We start from the raw sequence: 19,152 nt of genomic DNA, 5'->3' as shown, positions 1-19,152 counted from the left end.
GTAGTTGTATTGATTTGATTCGTTTTGTTCTATACACAAAAATCTGTGAATTTTACAGTCAATGTTTGAGGACTGTATATTCTCACTGAATATACTCATTGTCTTTTACTTGATGCAGAATGTGAGATATATTAAATGCTATTAAATCATCATGAAGACATGAATTGTGTGTGAATATTTTTTAAAGGGGTGACTCACGCTATCATTATATGTATCGTTATACATTTCATACATTACTTTCTGAATTACAAAAAACAACGACTCAATCCCATGATTACAAAAACGGATTTTTCTAGATTATAGTTTTACATCGAAAAATGGATTCATCATATAAAGGTTTCTAACCCAGATGACCCAGATGTGATACAAATGTGTGTGACCACAGGTAACCGTTTATTATGGTGGCATCTATGCCTGGAAGATATCAGAAAATTATACCCTGGGACACAGACAACCTTCTTGCCTGTTTTTTCTGATTCAACAGTAGTTAATCAATATTTCAATATTTGTTTAAAACAGCCAAAAGCGGTTGAAAGATACAACAGAGCCTATAGATAATAGATAATCGGACGAAACAGCAGCTGGAGCTCGACTTGGTAGAGGAATTCTGTTTGTGAGTGGCCCATCAGAAACAGCCACTTGTTTCAACATTTAGTTGTTTTTTTTTACTTTGGGCTGCAAATGGAACTCACTTCCCCACATTTTCCCAGTCTCTAGTAAGCAAGATGAGGGTGGAATCTTCTCTGTCCATAGGAGTTTGTTTCAAACTTTACAGTTTTGCACATACAAATGTACATTCTAGCATACTATGACCTGCCCAGTCTCTTCCTCAGGGCAATCAGTAGTCATTTATTAATCATTCATTTCAATATTTGTTTAAAGAAGGGTATATATATATCGGGCCTAAACAGCAACTGGTGTTAGACTTAGACTGTATAGAAATACCATTAGTGAGTGACCCATCACAAACAGACACTTGTTTAAATTTTATTTATTTATCACAGGCACTTAGAAACACACAGTAGGCCTACGACTATGGGTGATTCAGACCAAATAACATTTACAGAAGGTGAGTTTTACCAGGGACATTTTGATGGTAGGAAATACTTAAATACCTTCTACAGGAATCTGGATGGCTGTGAGTTCTTTCCCTTTTTTTTGAACCACCTGAATGAAACATTTGCATCAGGCAAGTAATAATAACTTTAAATCTTTCAAGCAATTTACAAACATAAACAGGTCAAATAAAAACTGTTTTTTATTTTTTATTTTTTATTTCAGGAAACCTCAAGGGCAGCAAGCTAATTGAAGTAGGATGTGGACCAACAATCTACAGCCTAATAAGTGCAAGCAAGTGCTTTGAAGAGATAGTGGTGTCAGACTTCACCGACAGCAATCGCAGGGAGATCGAGAAGTGGCTGAGCAATCAGGAGGGCTGCTTCGACTGGCTTCCCACCATCCAGTATGTCTGTGAGCTCGAAGGCAGAAGGTACTGTGAGAAATTGAGTTATATTTGTATTTTTGTCTATCTGTGCATGAAAGTAAAACCAGGCTTTTTTTTTGGGGGTATATGATTTCAAACATATTGCATATATTTAAGAAATAAGAGGTAATTAAAGAGGTAAGCAACAAGAAGAATCGTCTCAACAGGAGGCTGGTGTTTATGGAAACAGATTAGCTACACTTGTGTCTGAGCCTAACCTATATACGCGACGTCAACCCATCGCTCAGTGCACATGGTAAAGTCAGAGGATTGCCGGTTCAATTCACGTACCTGTGGGCTTTGGATAGAAGCGCTAGACGAATGCAGTCCACTTCCGTTTATATTGGCTAGGTGCTAAGAGGATATCGCTGTGTGTGCATGTGTGTGTGTGTGTGTGTGTCTGTGTGTGTGTGTGTGTGTGGGTGTGTGTGTGCGTGTGTGTGTGTGTGTGCGTGTGTGTGTGTGTGTGTGTGTGTGCGTGTGTGTGTGTGTGCATGTGTGTGTGTGTGCACGCGCGTGTGTGCATGTGTGTGTGTGTGTGTGTGTGTGTGTGTGTGTAGGGTCTTTCAGCGAACTTATCCCTGGTTATGGGTATGCACTTTGTTGTACGTCGCTCTGGATAAGAGCGTCTGCCAAATGCAAATAATGTAATGTAATGTGTGCGCATGTGTTTCATCGTTTCTGGAGCAGCAGGTCACCAGAAGAGGTGGAGCGGAGGCTGAGGCAGATCATGAAGCAGGTGCTGAGATGTGACGTTCGGCAGGAGAACCCTTTCCACCCGCTGACCATGGAACCTGTGGACTGCGTGCTGTCTAGTCTCTGTCTGACAGCAGCCTGCAAGGACATGGAAACATACCGGCTTGCCCTGAGAGGTATAGCGGCGCTCCTTAAACCTGGGGGTACGCTGGTGCTCACCGATGCTCTCAACTCATCGTTCTACTTTGTTGGCCAGAGTAGATTCTCCTCTTTGGATATTAGCCAGAGCTTCATCGAGGAAACACTAAGGGACCTGGGATTCTCCATCCAGCAGGTCAATATCCTGGCTACAAGAAAAGGCGATATGGAGACATTCAAGTTTCACGCCGAGGCATTTTTTTATCTAGTTGCTCAGAAAACAAAATAGGGTGTAGTTGTATTGATTGGATTCGTTTTGTTCTATACACAAGAATCTGTGAATTTTACAGTCAATGTTTGAGGACTGTATATTCTGACTGAATATACTCATTGTCTTTTACTTGATGCAGAATGTGAGATATATTAAATGCTATTAAATCAATATGAAGACATGAATTATGTGTGAATATTTTTTAAAGGGGTGACTCACGCTATCGTTACATATATCGTTATACATTTCATACATTACTTTCTGAATTACAAAAAACAACGACTCAATCCCATGATTACAAAAACTGATTTTTCTAGATTATAGTTTTACATTGAAAAATGGATTCATCATATAAAGGTTTCTAACCCAGGTGACCCAGATGTGATACCAATGTGTGTGACCACAGGTAACCGTCTATTGTGGTGGCATCTATGCCTGGAAGATATCAAAAAATTATACCCTGGGACACAGACAACCTTCTTGCCTGTTTTTTCTGATTCAACAGTAGTTACTCAATATTTCAATATTTGTTTAAAACAGCCAAAAGCGGTTGAAAGATACAACAGAGCCTATAGATAATAGATAATCGGCCGAAACAGCAGCTGGAGCTCGACTTGGTAGAGGAATTCTGTTCGTGAGTGGCCCATCAGAAACAGCCACTTGTTTCAACGTTTAGTTTTTTTTTTTACTTTGGGCTGCAAATGGAACTCACTTCCCCACATTTTCCCAGTCTCTAGTAAGCAAGATGAGGGTGGAATCTTCTCTGTCCATAGGAGTTTGTTTCAAACTTTACAGTTTTGTACATGCAAATGTACATTTTAGCATACTATGACCTGCCCAGTCTCTTCCTCAGGGCAATCAGTAGTCATTTATTAATCATTCATTTCAATATTTGTTTAAAGAAGGGTATATATATATCGGGCCTAAAGAGCAACTGATGTTAGACTTAGACTGTAGAGAAATACCATTAGTGAGTGACCCATCACAAACAGACACTTGTTTAAATTTTTTTTATTCATCACAGGCACTTAGAAACACACAGTAGGCCTACGACTATGGGCGATTCAGACCAAATAACATTTACAGAAGGTGAGTTTTACCAGGGACATTTTGATGGTAGGAAATACTTAAATACCTTCTACAGGAATCTGGATGGCTGTGAGTTCTTTCCCTTTTTTTTGAACCACCTGAATGAAACATTTGCATCAGGCAAGTAATAATAACTTTATATCTTTCAAGCAATTTACAAACATAAACAGGTCAAATAAAAACTGTTTTTTATTTTTTATTTTTTATTTCAGGAAACCTCAAGGGCAGCAAGCTAATTGAAGTAGGATGTGGACCAACAATCTACAGCCTAATAAGTGCAAGCAAGTGCTTTGAAGAGATAGTGGTGTCAGACTTCACCGACAGCAATCGCAGGGAGATCGAGAAGTGGCTGAGCAATCAGGAGGGCTGCTTCGACTGGCTTCCCACCATCCAGTATGTCTGTGAGCTCGAAGGCAGAAGGTACTGTGGGAAATTGAATTATATTTGTATTTTTGTCTATCTGTGCATGAAAGTAAAACCAGGCTTTTTTTTTGGGGTATATGATTTCAAACATATTGCATATATTTAAGAAATAAGAGGTAATTAAAGAGGTAAGCAACAAGAAGAATCGTCTCAACAGGAGGCTGGTGTTTATGGAAACAGATTAGCTACACTTGTGTCTGAGCCTAACCTATATACGCAACGTCAACCCATCGCTCAGTGCACATGGTAAAGTCAGAGGATTGCCGGTTCAATTCACGTACCTGTGGGCTTTGGATAGAAGCGCTAGACGAATGCAGTCCACTTCCGTTTATATCGGCTAGGTGCTAAGAGGATATCGCTGTGTGCGTGTTTCGGGAGCAGCAGGTCACCAGAAGAGGTGGAGCGGAGGCTGAGGCAGATCATGAAGCAGGTGCTGAGATGTGACGTTCGACAGGAGAACCCTTTCCACCCGCTGACCATGGAACCTGTGGACTGCGTGCTGTCTAGTCTCTGTCTGGCAGCAGCCTGCAAGGATATGGAAACATACCGGCTTGCCCTGAGAGGTATAGCAGCGCTCCTTAAACCTGGGGGTACGCTGGTCCTCACCGATGTTCTCAACTCATCGTTCTACTTTGTTGGCCAGAGTAGATTCTCTTCTTTGGATATTAGCCAGAGCTTCATCGAGGAAACACTAAGGGACCTGGGATTCTCCATCCAGCAGGTCAACATCCTGGCTACAAGAAAAGGCGATATCGAGACATTCAAGTTTGACGCCGAGGCATTTTTTTATCTGGTTGCTCAGAAAACAAAATAGGGTGTAGTTGTATTGATTTGATTCGTTTTGTTCTATACACAAAAATCTGTGAATTTTACAGTCAATGTTTGAGGACTGTATATTCTCACTGAATATACTCATTGTCTTTTACTTGATGCAGAATGTGAGATATATTAAATGCTATTAAATCATCATGAAGACATGAATTGTGTGTGAATATTTTTTAAAGGGGTGACTCACGCTATCGTTACATGTATCGTTATACATTTCATACATTACTTTCTGAATTACAAAAAACAACGACTCAATCCCATGATTACAAAAACTGATTTTTCTAGATTATAGTTTTACATTGAAAAATGGATTCATCATATAAAGGTTTCTAACCCAGGTGACCCAGATGTGATACAAATGTGTGTGACCACAGGTAACCGTCTATTGTGGTGGCATCTATGCCTGGAAGATATCAAAAAATTATACCCTGGGACACAGACAACCTTCTTGCCTGTTTTTTCTGATTCAACAGTAGTTACTCAATATTTCAATATTTGTTTAAAACAGCCAAAAGCGGTTGAAAGATACAACAGAGCCTATAGATAATAGATAATCGGCCGAAACAGCAGCTGGAGCTCGACTTGGTAGAGGAATTCTGTTCGTGAGTGGCCCATCAGAAACAGCTACTTGTTTCAACGTTTAGTTTTTTTTTTTTTACTTTGGGCTGCAAATGGAACTCACTTCCCCACATTTTCCCAGTCTCTAGTAAGCAAGATGAGGGTGGAATCTTCTCTGTCCATAGGAGTTTGTTTCAAACTTTACAGTTTTGTACATGCAAATGTACATTTTAGCATACTATGACCTTCCCAGTCTCTTCCTCAGGGCAATCAGTAGTCATTTATTAATCATTCATTTCAATATTTGTTTAAAGAAGGGTATATATATATCGGGCCTAAACAGCAACTGGTGTTAGACTTAGACTGTAGAGAAATACCATTAGTGAGTGACCCATCACAAACAGACACTTGTTAAAAAAAATTTTATTTATCACAGGCACTTAGAAACACACAGTAGGCCTACGACTATGGGTGATTCAGACCAAATAACATTTACAGAAGGTGAGTTTTACCAGGGACATTTTGATGGTAGGAAATACTTAAATACCTTCTACAGGAATCTGGATGGCTGTGAGTTCTTTCCCTTTTTTTTGAACCACCTGAATGAAACATTTGCATCAGGCAAGTAATAATAACTTTATATCTTTCAAGCAATTTACAAACATGAAAAGGTCAATGAAAAACTGTTTTTTATTTTTTATTTTTTATTTCAGGAAACCTCAAGGGCAGCAAGCTAATTGAAGTAGGATGTGGACCAACAATCTACAGCCTAATAAGTGCAAGCAAGTGCTTTGAAGAGATAGTGGTGTCAGACTTCACCGACAGCAATCGCAGGGAGATCGAGAAGTGGCTGAGCAATCAGGAGGGCTGCTTCGACTGGCTTCCCACCATCCAGTATGTCTGTGAGCTCGAAGGCAGAAGGTACTGTGAGAAATTGAGTTATATTTGTATTTTTGTCTATCTGTGCATGAAAGTAAAACCAGGCTTTTTTTTGGGGGGTATATGATTTCAAACATATTGCATATATTTAAGAAATAAGAGGTAATTAAAGAGGTAAGCAACAAGAAGAATCGTCTCAACAGGAGGCTGGTGTTTATGGAAACAGATTAGCTACACTTGTGTCTGAGCCTAACCTATATACGCGACGTCAACCCATCGCTCAGTGCACATGGTAAAGTCAGAGGATTGCCGGTTCAATTCACGTACCCGTGGGCTTTGGATAGAAGCGCTAGACGAATGCAGTCCACTTCCGTTTATATTGGCTAGGTGCTAAGAGGATATCGCTGTGTGTGTGTGTTTCGGGAGCAGCAGGTCACCAGAAGAGGTGGAGCGGAGGCTGAGGCAGATCATGAAGCAGGTGCTGAGATGTGACGTTCGGCAGGAGAACCCTTTCCACCCGCTGACCATGGAACCTGTGGACTGCGTGCTGTCTAGTCTCTGTCTGACAGCAGCCTGCAAGGATATGGAAACATACCGGCTTGCCCTGAGAGGTATAGCGGCGCTCCTTAAACCTGGGGGTACGCTGGTGCTCACCGATGTTCTCAACGCATCGTTCTACTTTGTTGGCCAGAGTAGATTCTCTACTTTGGATATTAGCCAGAGCTTCATCGAGGAAACACTAAGGGACCTGGGATTCTCCATCCAGCAGGTCAACATCCTGGCTACAAGAAAAGGCGATACCGAGACATTCAAGTTTGACGCCAAGGAATTATTTTATCTGGTTGCTCAGAAAACAAAATAGGGTGTAGTTGCTTTCATTGGATTCGTTTTTTTCTATACACAAGCATCTGTGAATTTACAGTGAATGTTTGAGGACTGTATATTCTGACTGAATATACTCATTGTCTTTTACTTGATGCAGAATGTGAGATATATTAAATGCTATTAAATCATCATTAAGACATGAATTATGTGTGGAAATATTTTTTAAAGGGGTGACTCACGCTATCATTATATGTATCATTATACATTTCATGCATTACTTTCTGAATTACAAAAAACAACTCAATCCCATGATTACAAAAACTGATTTTTCTAGACTACATTTTTATCATCATATAAAAGTTTCTAACCCAGATGACCCAGATGTGATACAAATGTGTGTGACCACAGGTAACCGTCTATTATGGTGTCATCTATGCCTGGAAGATATCAGAAAATTATACCCTGGGACACAGACAACCTTCTTGCCTGGTTTTTCTGATTCAACAGCAGTTATTCACTGCTGTTATAAACAGCACCTTTTGCAGTGAATACATGAAAAGAAATATACATTCAATCATTTTGACGAACCAATTCTTAGTAAAAAAACAACCAGATAATTGACCATCACAAGCACTTCGCACTCTAAGGGCAATAATAAAAATGTGTAAAAACACATGGAATGGTTGCAAGTGCATAGTATTCCCATGGATAGTAAGGAAGGCCATAAGTAGCCCAACGATTGCAGTTTAAAAATAGCAGAGATTGGTTGCGTCTTGGGGTCACCAAGTCAGTGAGTGTATATAAAATGGCACCTCCATACCAGCAAACTCTTTGGAAGGGTGGCGCAAAGACAGCCCTTACTGAGCACAATAAACAAAACCAAACATCTTGAGTTTGCCAAACCTCATTGGAATTATGGCTGGAAGAGAGTGCTATGGTCAGATGAGACCAAAATTGAACCATGAAAACCATCGACAGGTTTGGTGGCAAAATGGATTGCACACAAAGAGAAGCACCTCATAGCTACTGTCAAATATGATGGTTGTTTTGGAGATAGTGGTCCAGGGGCACTATTTAATATCAAACACACACTATTTAATATAAAAAACACACTCAAACAAACACACTCTCTCAAACAAACGCATAGATCCTCCATCACATTAACTCTCATTATTTTCAGACCTGGAAAATTAGATTCTGAAGAAATGAATACATTCAATCAAGAATCAAAATTACATTTTGACGTGACCGTTTTTCACAAAGTCCGAGCATTCACATTCACTCTCAAGGTCAAACTGAAACTAATTTCAGATAAACTGGACAAAGCGTCTTTTTTTCTTTTTTAGACACACAACAGAAAACTCAGAAAAGATTTTGCCGCCGCATGTAAATAGACAGGAATGGAAGGCGTGTCCGACACGGAGAGCCCGGAATACCGACGTTCCTAAAGGTGGGATCAGCCGCGGTCCGGCAACATGGGAGCGGGGCCGTTGCCCAGGCGACACCAGCCTCGGCTGGTTCGGATTTTTTGGGGGGCGAGTGGGAGGGACTGTTAATCAGCTGCGAGGACATCAAGTTAAGCCCCCCGTCCTAAACCGGACAGTGGCACACGCGCCAGTCTGCCAAGGGCGGACACTAATAAAATCCACAGCAACACTTTCCGCTTTGTTTTTGTTTTTTTCCCCAGTCCTGACCACGGGGTCCAGGAAGTCGGGGTCACAGCACAGGTGATGCCGTCAGTCAAACGGGAGGCGGATCTAGCCAAGCCTGACACCTCCAGATTCACCAGATACAGTCCCACAATGCTACACTGCAGTCCTCGGTGCAAATGGGGCGACATGGCTCAGGCGGTAAGAGCAGTCGTCTCATTGGCACAGGCAGTAAGAGCAGTCGTCTATTGGCTCAGGCGGTAAGAGCAGTCGTCCCATTGGCTCAGGCGGTAAGAGCAGTCGTCTATTGGCTCAGGCGGTAAGAGCAGTCGTCCCATTGGCTCAGGCGGTAAGAGCAGTCGTCTCATTGGCTCAGGTGGTAAAATCAGTCGACTGGCAGTCGGAGGGTTGCCGGTTCGATCCCCCCCCCCCCCCCCCCCGTGCTGTGTCGAAGTGTCCCTGAGCAAGACACCTACCCCTCAAATGCTCCTGACGCGCTGGTCGGTGCCTTGCCTGGCAGCCAATCGCCGTTTGTGTGAGTGTGTGTATGAATGGGTGAATGAGAAACATCAATTGTACAGCGCTTTGGATAAAGGCACTATATAAATGTCAACCATTTACCATTTACAAATGGGTATGCAGCCACAGGACCAGAGGGCCATCCTGTTTTAAGGTGAAGGCCTGGCTTGAGACAGTGTGTGTTGACTACAAAATGCATTGTAAAGGAATAAATGGAACCATTTCTGTGGACACTAATGTAGAGCAGGTTACACTCTTGTACTTGGAACATTTCACAACGTCTAGAAATGAAATTATACATGAAGTAGAATGATAAACCTCATCAGGATGCCTTTTCTGCCCCCTAGTGTTTGAGTGATAGTAGTTACTGCGTGGGAAAAGCAACCAGCATTTGAGATAACCTGCTGGCTGGTTCATGTCAGGTCATGTTAGCAGGGCGCAGACAGTCAGATAGAAGTGCGATGTTTTCTGCACAATAACTCACTGAAGGGGTGCGGACCAGACTTAGAGGAATTACCCAAGCGCAATCTGGCCATAGACCTTAGACTTATGCCATCATGTTACACCCACAAGCATTTAAAAGCCAATGAAACATTGTCCATTATCTCCATTTCTCAATCCTGTTTTCAGGGCATCCTCTTGGTCTGAACGCAAAAATTATGAGAAGGACAAAGCCTGTTTAATCACTGTCAGCGATGTGTGGGATGAATCCACAGACTCCACAGTGCTCACCTCATCTGATCTGGGCACCTGATGGTGCTGGTAAGGTTGGAGCAAGATGTTGGTAAGGTTGGAGTAAGGTATCGGTAAGGTTGGAGTAAGGTGGTGTAAGGTGTTGGTAAGGTTGGAGTAAGGTGTTGGTAAGGTTGGAGGAAGGTGGTGTAATGTGTTGGTAAGGTTGGAGTAAGGTGTTGGTAAGGTTGGAGGAAGGTGGTGTAACGTGTTGGTAAGGTTGGAGTAAGGTGTTGGTAAGGTTGGAGGAAGGTGGTGTAACGTGTTGTTAAGGTTGGAGTAAGGAGGTGTAATGTGCTGGTAAAGTTGGAGTAAGGTGTTGGTAAGGTTGTAGTAAGGTGTCGGTAAGGTGTTAGTAAGGTTGGAGTAAGGTGGTGTAATGTGTTGGTAAGGTTGGTGTAAGGTGTTGGTAAGGTTGGAGTAAGGTGGTGTAAGGTGTTGTAAGGTTGGAGTAAGGTATCAGTAAGGTTGGAGTAAGGTGTTGGTAAGTTTGAGTAAAGTGCTGGTAAGGTTGGAGTAAGATAGTATGAGGGAATTACTTTTTCCAAGAGCTCAATTACTTTTCATTCAGCTTTTATTACAAACCATTCACCATTATACAAATCTCCAATTTGAAAAAGCATGCATTAAGACTGAGGCACATTACAGAGGGGGGGGAATCTATATGAAACCAAAAGATTTCATTGGATTAATTAAAATAAAAACTTAACAGGGCAATGGAACCAATCTCCCAAAAAAGTCGCTAATCGAGACGATGGCCCCGGTTACAGGAGAAAGTCGTGAGTTTACAGAGGGAGAAATATTACAGAACACATTATACTATTAAGACTCAGACATCGTTTAATGTTCGACAGTATGAAGAAGCACAGACACAATAAAAAATAAAAAATAAACAGTGTAAGACTTTACTTGAAGGCTCCTATATAACCCCTTCATAAGCACTGCATAGCACATAAGCACTACATAAAGCTTTCATATGCACTTACGGCAAGAACTGACAAAAGCGGTTAATCGACATAAGCGCAGATTAATGCTTACATAGTGCTTATGAATGTGCCCTGTAGTGCTTATGAAGTAGTTACATAGCTTATGTAGGAGCCATCAAATTAAGTGTTATCAAGTGAATGAGTTGTACAGCACCAGTGCATGAGAGCAGTCCAACTGAGCTTCACCTGGTCATGAGGAAATCCAGTCACAAATCTAGGCGCAAAAGCTTGCAACAGTCGAGAGTACAGCAAGAACCAGACTTCAGCATTCGCACTGAGACTGGCTACAGCATTATTTTATTTGAGCAATTTTACCACGTCCTCGGTCTAACCGCAGGATCGTTCAAATGCCGCGGTTCGATCTTAAACACAGAAATTAATTTTAAATGCCTTTGCGGCACTGTTCGTTAGTCCTTAATGTCCACACCACCTCCGCGTGTGAAAAATATCACCGCTGATATGGAAAATTAAAAATAAAAAAAAACTTTTTGTTAAGTCTTTGGTTAGAATGTTGAATAGCGATAATATTGTGTGAGCGCATAGAAAGTGGAAAAAACTATAGAAAGACCTTTTAAACACCGGAAAAAATAAGTCCGTCTTAACTAGTGTTTTAAGCCTTACAACGAGACTGAAAATCTTATCTTGTCCTCTCAAGTAGAAAATAGTTGTTTGCTTTAAGTTACGATTTGCTTGACAAAACGTGACATTTTTTTTTTAACCCCTTTGGCGAATCTGGAAATGAGTAAAACTCTCACCTCATTGGCAATATTTTTTTCTTTCCTAGAAAAAAAAAGTAATAGAAACAATTTTAAGTCTAAATAAGACCAAAATACTTGTTGCAACAGACTTATTTTGCAGTGAAGACAATCGGAGAGACACACCACAGAGGCTGCACTGTGTTATGGAGGGGGGGGGTATAACACAGACCTAGAGCTCCCACAAAGGAACGCTCCAAACCCCCCAAAAAACTCAAACCCCCACCCACACTGAACCATAGCCCCTTTCAAGCCAGCTCTCTCAATCCTGGGTACACCGTGCTTCTGGGACATCCAGAGCCCAAGACCTTTCCCACAACTTCAATCAGCACCTTCTACGACACGAATGGGGTTGTGACATCGACTTTCCCCCAAAATTACACACCAAGAGACAGCATGAGCGTGAAAATTTGGCAAAAAACAATAATGCAAAGAGAAATTATTTTAAAAGCCCGCTTTACTCAGATCTGTCAATTCACCGTCTGAAATTGTAGCTATTGTCGGCATGGAATCGGTTTCCAGACAAGGTGAGAGCCAGGTATGTCTGGTCCTACAAGCTCCATGAGAGATATGGTGGAAACCAGGCAGGCTGTTGAGTACAAGATAGAAAACGGCGCTATGTCTGAGCGGTTTCGGTTATTTGGAGAAAAAGCTCTGTTTTTGTGGTACTGGTTTGTGTGCACGTGGATGCTCTGCACCCCTGACATCAACTATGAACTATGACCTCCGACCTCACAGTGAGTGCAGCAGTGGCCAATCGTCTTGAGCGTACGGCCACCAAAAAGGCAAAAATAAGTATATATATCAAAATGGCCGCCCGCAATAAAATGGCGGCTGAAGTTAGCAGCTGGAGGTCAGAGGTGAGTCGCAGTACCACCTGTGGATATTAGGAATGACATCTTCAGGGGCAGTAAAGGGAAGGGGGGGGAGGGGGGTGTGAGAGGGGCGAAGGGGGGAAAGAGAGCGTTTAAGACTGCCTCTCCCAAACCCCACGCCCGACCTCCCCCCGGCCCCTTACTCCCACTCTGTGGTCCCCGGCGGTTTGGACGTCAGGTCGTACATCACGCGAGAGATCCCCGGTACCTTCCGGATCTCCGCCACCATCTTCATCACCACCTGGGAGGAAGATTTAAGGAATTAAATTAATATTCAAAACACAAACCCCCCCCCCCCCCCCACCCCCCGGTCCACCAGAATATTACACCAGCGGGGTCCAAAAAGGGCCATGTGTCTGCCCCAGCCCGACACCAGCACACCTGATTCTACATATCGAGGGCTTGACAGAAGGCTATGATTAGTAAAGCGGTTAAATCAGGCGTTTAAGTGCTGAGCTAATACAAAAAACCTGCGCCCACACCGACCCTTTTCAGATCAGATTGGACACCCCAGTATTACACAGCTAAAAACACACCCAACAGAAACGGCAATGAAGATCACACAATCGCTACGGTGAGTCACTCTCTATAAAAATCCTCACGTGCCCCGTCCCCCCGTGCCCCCCTCCGTGCCCCGTCCCCCGCGCCCCCTCACCTCCTCCGGGATGTGGTTGCCAGGCGTAGCTGGAACGCCGGTCATGAAGTCGCTGGTGATGAAGGTGCGGAGGACCACGGACCGCTGACAGGAGGGCTGCTTCAGCAAGGGGTCGCGGTCGAAGTGCAGCGGGGTCAGGATGACCGGCATCTGACTCACCTTCCCAGAGTGCCCTGGGGGAGAGAGGGGGGGAGGGAGAGAGAGAGAGAGGGGAGAGAGAGAGAGAAAAGGGGGGGAGACGCTGTGTTACCATAGCAGCACGGGGAGCAGCACTGCAAGACCACGTGTCTCACACGAGAACCTGCTTTAACATTAACATCAGAGGGAGGGGGGAGGTCGGAATATTGGTGTGGTGTTGTTTGGCGTGTTACGTGGTGTGGTGTGTGCTGTGTGTTGTGTGGTGTGCGGTGTGTGTTGTGTATTGTGTGGTGTGTGGTGTGCGGTGTGAACCCTTTCAGTCCCAAACCCGATATCAGGTGGCTCCAAGGGTTTTTTTTTGCTTTGGTTGAAAAAATAGAGAAAGTTCAGAAAATGTAGTAGGGTTTTAATAGTGGCTCATAACAATAGCATAGCAGTCGTTTTTGATTGGTTGAAAAGGTACAAGGACCAGAGTGGCACAGAAAAGCTTTGTCCACAGGGGCGTGTTGGTCAACAGCAACACACGGACACCAGGGCGCGGGTCAACTCCAATTCAATTCAGCGGCTTCACGCAAAAAGTTCCGTTAATCCAAAAATACCGGTTCGCTGCGGAGTTTTCAGTTAACAACCGGAAATTCAATTCGGTTCTGGAACCGTGGGCGAGCGAAAACAAATTGACCAAACAAATCGATTTCTCCACCCGGCAGCACCGGAGTTCGGCCGAACGGGTTCACGACACACAGCCGCTCCTTGAGGGGTTCTGGTGCGCACACACAATTTCCGTTCGGTTCCGGGACGGACAGAGCGAAAGTGAAAGTGAAATCCACACTCAGCCCCGACCGGTAGAACGGGCTGCTGCTAACACGCCAGCCTCCGGGAGAACGTTAACACATCGCCATCGGAATGAGCAGCGGAGCGGCGTTAAGCGGGAGGGTTATAAACACGTCGAGAGTTGCAGCCACGACGCGGGTCAGGATTAACGCGCGAGAACTTCGGTTACCGCAGCGGTCAGGGCATGCGCTACAGCAGGGATACTGAAGCGCTACAGCAGGGATACTGAAGCGCTACAGCAGGGATACTGAAGCAGTGCAGCAGGGATACTGAAGCGCTACAGCAGGGATACTGAAGCGCTACAGCAGGGATACTGAAGCAGTGCAGCAGGGATACTGAAGCGCTACAGCAGGGATACTGAAGCGCTACAGCAGGGATACTGAAGCAGTGCAGCAGGGATACTGAAGCGCTACAGCAGGGATACTGAAGCAGTGCAGCAGGGATACTGAAGCGCTACAGCAGGGATACTGAAGCGCTACAGCAGGGATACTGAAGCAGTGCAGCAGGGATACTGAAGCGCTACAGCAGGGATACTGAAGCAGTGCAGCAGGGATACTGAAGCGCTACAGCAGGGATACTGAAGCGCTACAGCAGGGATACTGAAGCAGTGCAGCAGGGATACTGAAGCGCTACAGCAGGGATACTGAAGCAGTGCAGCAGGGATACTGAAGCGCTACAGCAGGGATACTGGAAGCAGTGCAGCAGGGATACTGGAAGCAGTGCAGCAGGGATAATGAAGCGCTACAGCAGGGATACTGAAGCGCTACAGCAGGGATACTGAAGCGCTACAGCAGGGATACTGAAGCGCTACAGCAGGGATACTGAAGTAGTGCAGCAGGGATACTGAAGCGCTACAGCAGGGATACTGAAGCAGTGCAGCAGGGATACTGAAGCGCTACAGCAGGGATACTGGAAGCAGTGCAGCAGGGATACTGAAGCGCTACAGCAGGGATACTGAAGCAGTGCAGCAGGGATACTGAAGCGCTACAGCAGGGATACTGAAGCAGTGCAGCAGGGATACTGAAGCGCTACAGCAGGGATACTGGAAGCAGTGCAGCAGGGATACTGGAAGCAGTGTAGCAGGGATACTGGAAGCAGTGCAGCAGGGATACTGGAAGCACTGCAGCAGGGATACTGGAAGCAGTTCAGCAGGGATACTGGAAGCAGTGCAGCAGGGATACTGAAGTAGTGCAGCAGGGATACTGGAAGCAGTGCAGCAGGGATACTGGAAGCACTGCAGCAGGGATACTGAAGCAGTGCAGCAGGGATACTGGAAGCAGTGCAGCAGGGATACTGAAGCGCTACAGCAGGGATACTGGAAGCAGTGTAGCAGGGATACTGGAAGCAGTGCAGCAGGGATACTGGAAGTAGTGCAGTAGGGATACTGGAAGCAGTGCAGCAGGGATACTGGAAGCAGTGCAGCAGGGATACTGGAAGCAGTGCAGCAGGGATACTGGAAGCACTGCAGCAGGGATACTGGAAGCAGTGCAGCAGGGATACTGGAAGCAGTGCAGCAGGGATACTGAAGCAGTGCAGCAGGGATACTGAAGCAGTGCAGTAGGGATACTGGAAGCAGTGCAGCAGGGATACTGGAAGCAGTGCAGCAGGGATACTGGAAGCAGTGCAGCAGGGATACTGAAGCAGTGCAGCAGGGATACTGAAGCAGTGCAGCAGGGATACTGGAAGCAGTGCAGCAGGGATACTGGAAGCACTGCAGCAGGGATACTGGAAGCAGTGCAGCAGGGATACTGAAAGCAGTGCAGCAGGGATACTGAAGCAGTGCAGCAGGGATACTGAAGCAGTGCAGTAGGGATACTGGAAGCAGTGCAGCAGGGATACTGGAAGCAGTGCAGCAGGGATACTGGAAGCAGTGCAGCAGGGATACTGGAAGCAGTGCAGCAGGGATACTGAAGCAGTGCAGCAGGGATACTGAAGCAGTGCAGCAGGGATACTGGAAGCAGTGCAGCAGGGATACTGGAAGCAGTGCAGCAGGGATACTGGAAGCAGTGCAGCAGGGATACTGGAAGTAGTGCAGTAGGGATACTGGAAGCAGTGCAGCAGGGATACTGGAAGCAGTGCAGCAGGGATACTGGAAGCAGTGCAGCAGGGATACTGGAAGCAGTGCAGCAGGGATACTGAAGCAGTGCAGCAGGGATACTGAAGCAGTGCAGCAGGGATACTGGAAGCAGTGCAGCAGGGATACTGGAAGCAGTGCAGCAGGGATACTGGAAGCAGTGCAGCAGGGATACTGGAAGTAGTGCAGTAGGGATACTGGAAGCAGTGCAGCAGGGATACTGGAAGCAGTGCAGCAGGGATACTGGAAGCAGTGCAGCAGGGATACTGGAAGCACTGCAGCAGGGATACTGGAAGCAGTGCAGCAGGGATACTGGAAGCAGTGCAGCAGGGATACTGAAGCAGTGCAGCAGGGATACTGAAGCAGTGCAGCAGGGATACTGGAAGCAGTGCAGCAGGGATACTGGAAGCACTGCAGCAGGGATACTGGAAGCAGTGCAGCAGGGATACTGGAAGCAGTGCAGCAGGGATACTGAAGCAGTGCAGCAGGGATACTGAAGCAGTGCAGTAGGGATACTGGAAGCAGTGCAGCAGGGATACTGGAAGCAGTGCAGCAGGGATACTGGAAGCAGTGCAGCAGGGATACTGGAAGCAGTGCAGCAGGGATACTGAAGCAGTGCAGCAGGGATACTGAAGCAGTGCAGCAGGGATACTGGAAGCAGTGCAGCAGGGATACTGGAAGCAGTGCAGCAGGGATACTGGAAGCAGTGCAGCAGGGATACTGGAAGCAGTGCAGCAGGGATACTGGAAGCAGTGCAGCAGGGATACTGAAGCAGTGCAGGTTTTCACTCTTCCACTCTAATCAGGACCGATTTAAACCTGGGACACCAGACGTGTGTTCAAGACAGTCAACGTTCACGGCAAACTATGTTTGCAGCAAACAGTTAGTGCTGAACGATTTTAAAAGAACATTACATTTATTTCGCCACCAATGCAATACAAATGGACGCGACTTTGATCTAACAATGCCAGCTAGCTGATCTGTTGCTTACCTGTGATTTATTTCTAGTTCTTATTTCTCTCTGCGTTCGCTGCGTTTTCCCCATCAGCAGCCATGTTTGCCGCGCACTACCTTTTCAACTGTTCGCTAATGTTAGCAAATGTTCGTGGCTAACAGAAAAAAATGTGAATATGTTGTTGAATGTCGGCTAACGTTCGCCATCTTGAACGCAGGTCTGCTGAGTCAAACCTCTCGCCAGTCAGCGGCATTAACTGACCAAACCTTTGAAGAGTCGGATTTGAGTCCGAACGTTTTTCTTCTCTAAATTCAGTGTTCTAGAACCTCGACCGCTTTCAGTTACCAGCGGTGACTGTGACATCAGCATTGGAGCGTTCAGCGAAGAACACCGTCACACGTGACCTCACACCCTAAAGGGTCGCCGCTGTTCAGACGGAAAAGCTGGGATTCTCACCCGACTCTCTCAGGACAGAGTTGGCCACGAAGTCAGCCTGCCTGAGCGTGCTCAAGACCCCCGTGGTCAGGAAGGTGGGCGTGATGTCCGCGGGCGGCTCCTTCACCTGCGGACCGAACACGTACACCACCCTGGGGGGGGAGAGCGGCCATTTGTGAGGCAGGGAAAGACACAAAATGGCAGACAAGAGGTTCCGAACATTTCCAAAATTCTATGTGGAAAAAAATGAACAAATAAACAAATGAACAAACCATAATCTAACTCACAGGTGTCAAACTCCAGTCCTGGAGGGCCGTAGTGTCTGCTGGTTTTTGGGGTGTTCTGGGTTCATTCAAGTCATTGATTGGTTAAAGTATCCACACGCCTTGTTCTCAAGGCCTTAATTGCCCTTAATTGGCAGCTGATTGAAAGGAAACCACGAAAACCCGCAGACACTGCGGCCCCCTGGGGATTCAGTTTGACACCCCTGATCTAACTCCACTCCAGTTTGGCTTAAGACGAGATTATCTGGCTCACAAGAAAACTCTTTTGAAAACACACAAAGCCATGCTAACGGACATATCGTCAGGGCCAGTTTCTCTACCTGCTCCAAGCAGGACTGGTGCTGTTCTCACCCTTCAGACTCCACCACGCCCGTGAACCAGGGCTCTTACCCTGCCCCCATTTTAAGAGCATTTACTCAAGAAAATGTGTGTGCTAACTGGAAATACAACTGAGGAACACATCTATAATAATCATCATCATCATCATCATCATAATAATAATAATATGTTATTTAACTGATTCTTTTATCCAAAGCGACTTAGACAGGGTTAAGGGCCTTGCTCAAGGACCCAACGGCTGTGCGGATCTTATTGTGGCTACATCGGGGCTCGAACCACCAAGCCCCAGCAACAGTTCACTGAGCGGCTGAGTGAAGGAAGGCGTGCGTACCTGTTGACGGAGTGGCACATGCGGGGGATGAGCCCGGCGAGGAAGAGGAGGGACTCCCAGCGCGGGCCCTCCTGACTGGACAGCCCGCACACGTAGCTGTAGGAGCGGCAGTCGCCCTGTAGGGGGCGGCGGAGAGGAACGCCAGTCACATCACATCACATTATCCAGAGTGTAATTACATTACATTATTGGCATTTGGCAGACGCTCTTATCCAGAGCGACGTACAGTTGATTGGACTAAGCAGGAGACAATCCTACCCTGGAGCAATACAGGGTTAAGGGCCTCGCTCAAGGGCCCAACGGCTGTGCGGATCTTATTGTGGCTACACCGGTATTAGAACCACCGACCTTGGGTGTCCCAGTCATTTACCTTAACCACTACGCTACAGGCTGCCCTGTGTATA

The 19,152-nt window shown here is 45.6% G+C and overlaps 4 protein-coding genes across 5 annotated transcripts in view; 3 read left to right on the top strand and 1 right to left on the bottom strand.

Annotated features, from left to right (window-relative positions):
* Nucleotides 1–1,035: 1,035 nt before the first annotated feature.
* LOC133128946 (nicotinamide N-methyltransferase-like) lies at nucleotides 1,036–2,606 on the top strand. Its single transcript, XM_061242754.1, has 3 exons — nucleotides 1,036–1,069; nucleotides 1,282–1,489; nucleotides 2,174–2,606. Exons 1-3 carry the CDS (start codon nucleotides 1,036–1,038, stop codon nucleotides 2,604–2,606), a joined length of 675 nt encoding a protein of 224 aa, XP_061098738.1.
* A 945-nt stretch (nucleotides 2,607–3,551) lies between these two features.
* LOC133128945 (nicotinamide N-methyltransferase-like) lies at nucleotides 3,552–4,914 on the top strand. Its single transcript, XM_061242753.1, has 3 exons — nucleotides 3,552–3,797; nucleotides 3,890–4,097; nucleotides 4,485–4,914. The coding sequence occupies exons 1-3, from the start codon at nucleotides 3,644–3,646 to the stop codon at nucleotides 4,912–4,914; spliced, it is 792 nt and encodes a 263-aa protein (XP_061098737.1). The 5' UTR covers nucleotides 3,552–3,643.
* Nucleotides 4,915–5,953: 1,039 nt separating this feature from the next.
* Nucleotides 5,954–7,393, top strand: LOC133128944 (nicotinamide N-methyltransferase-like). Its single transcript, XM_061242752.1, has 3 exons — nucleotides 5,954–5,987; nucleotides 6,200–6,407; nucleotides 6,795–7,393. The coding sequence occupies exons 1-3, from the start codon at nucleotides 5,954–5,956 to the stop codon at nucleotides 7,225–7,227; spliced, it is 675 nt and encodes a 224-aa protein (XP_061098736.1). The 3' UTR covers nucleotides 7,228–7,393.
* Nucleotides 7,394–10,646: 3,253 nt separating this feature from the next.
* Nucleotides 10,647–19,152, bottom strand: part of LOC133128273 (GMP synthase [glutamine-hydrolyzing]-like) — an 18,375-nt gene continuing 9,869 nt past the window's right edge. For both annotated transcript variants that reach the window (XM_061241654.1, XM_061241655.1), the window contains exons 14-17: nucleotides 18,749–18,864; nucleotides 17,816–17,946; nucleotides 13,362–13,534; nucleotides 10,647–12,947 (exon numbers count right to left, since the gene is read on the bottom strand). In XM_061241654.1, the coding sequence (XP_061097638.1) occupies nucleotides 12,846–12,947; nucleotides 13,362–13,534; nucleotides 17,816–17,946; nucleotides 18,749–18,864 (522 nt within the window). In that variant the 3' untranslated portion in view covers nucleotides 10,647–12,845. The remainder of the gene's footprint in view (nucleotides 12,948–13,361; nucleotides 13,535–17,815; nucleotides 17,947–18,748; nucleotides 18,865–19,152) is intronic.

The sequence above is a fragment of the Conger conger genome, chromosome 5 (assembly GCF_963514075.1).
Source record: "Conger conger chromosome 5, fConCon1.1, whole genome shotgun sequence".
NCBI classification, from domain to species: Eukaryota; Metazoa; Chordata; class Actinopteri; order Anguilliformes; family Congridae; genus Conger; species Conger conger.
The sequence above is the reverse complement of the archived record's forward strand: the minus strand, read 5'-3'. Positions and strand labels throughout refer to the sequence as shown.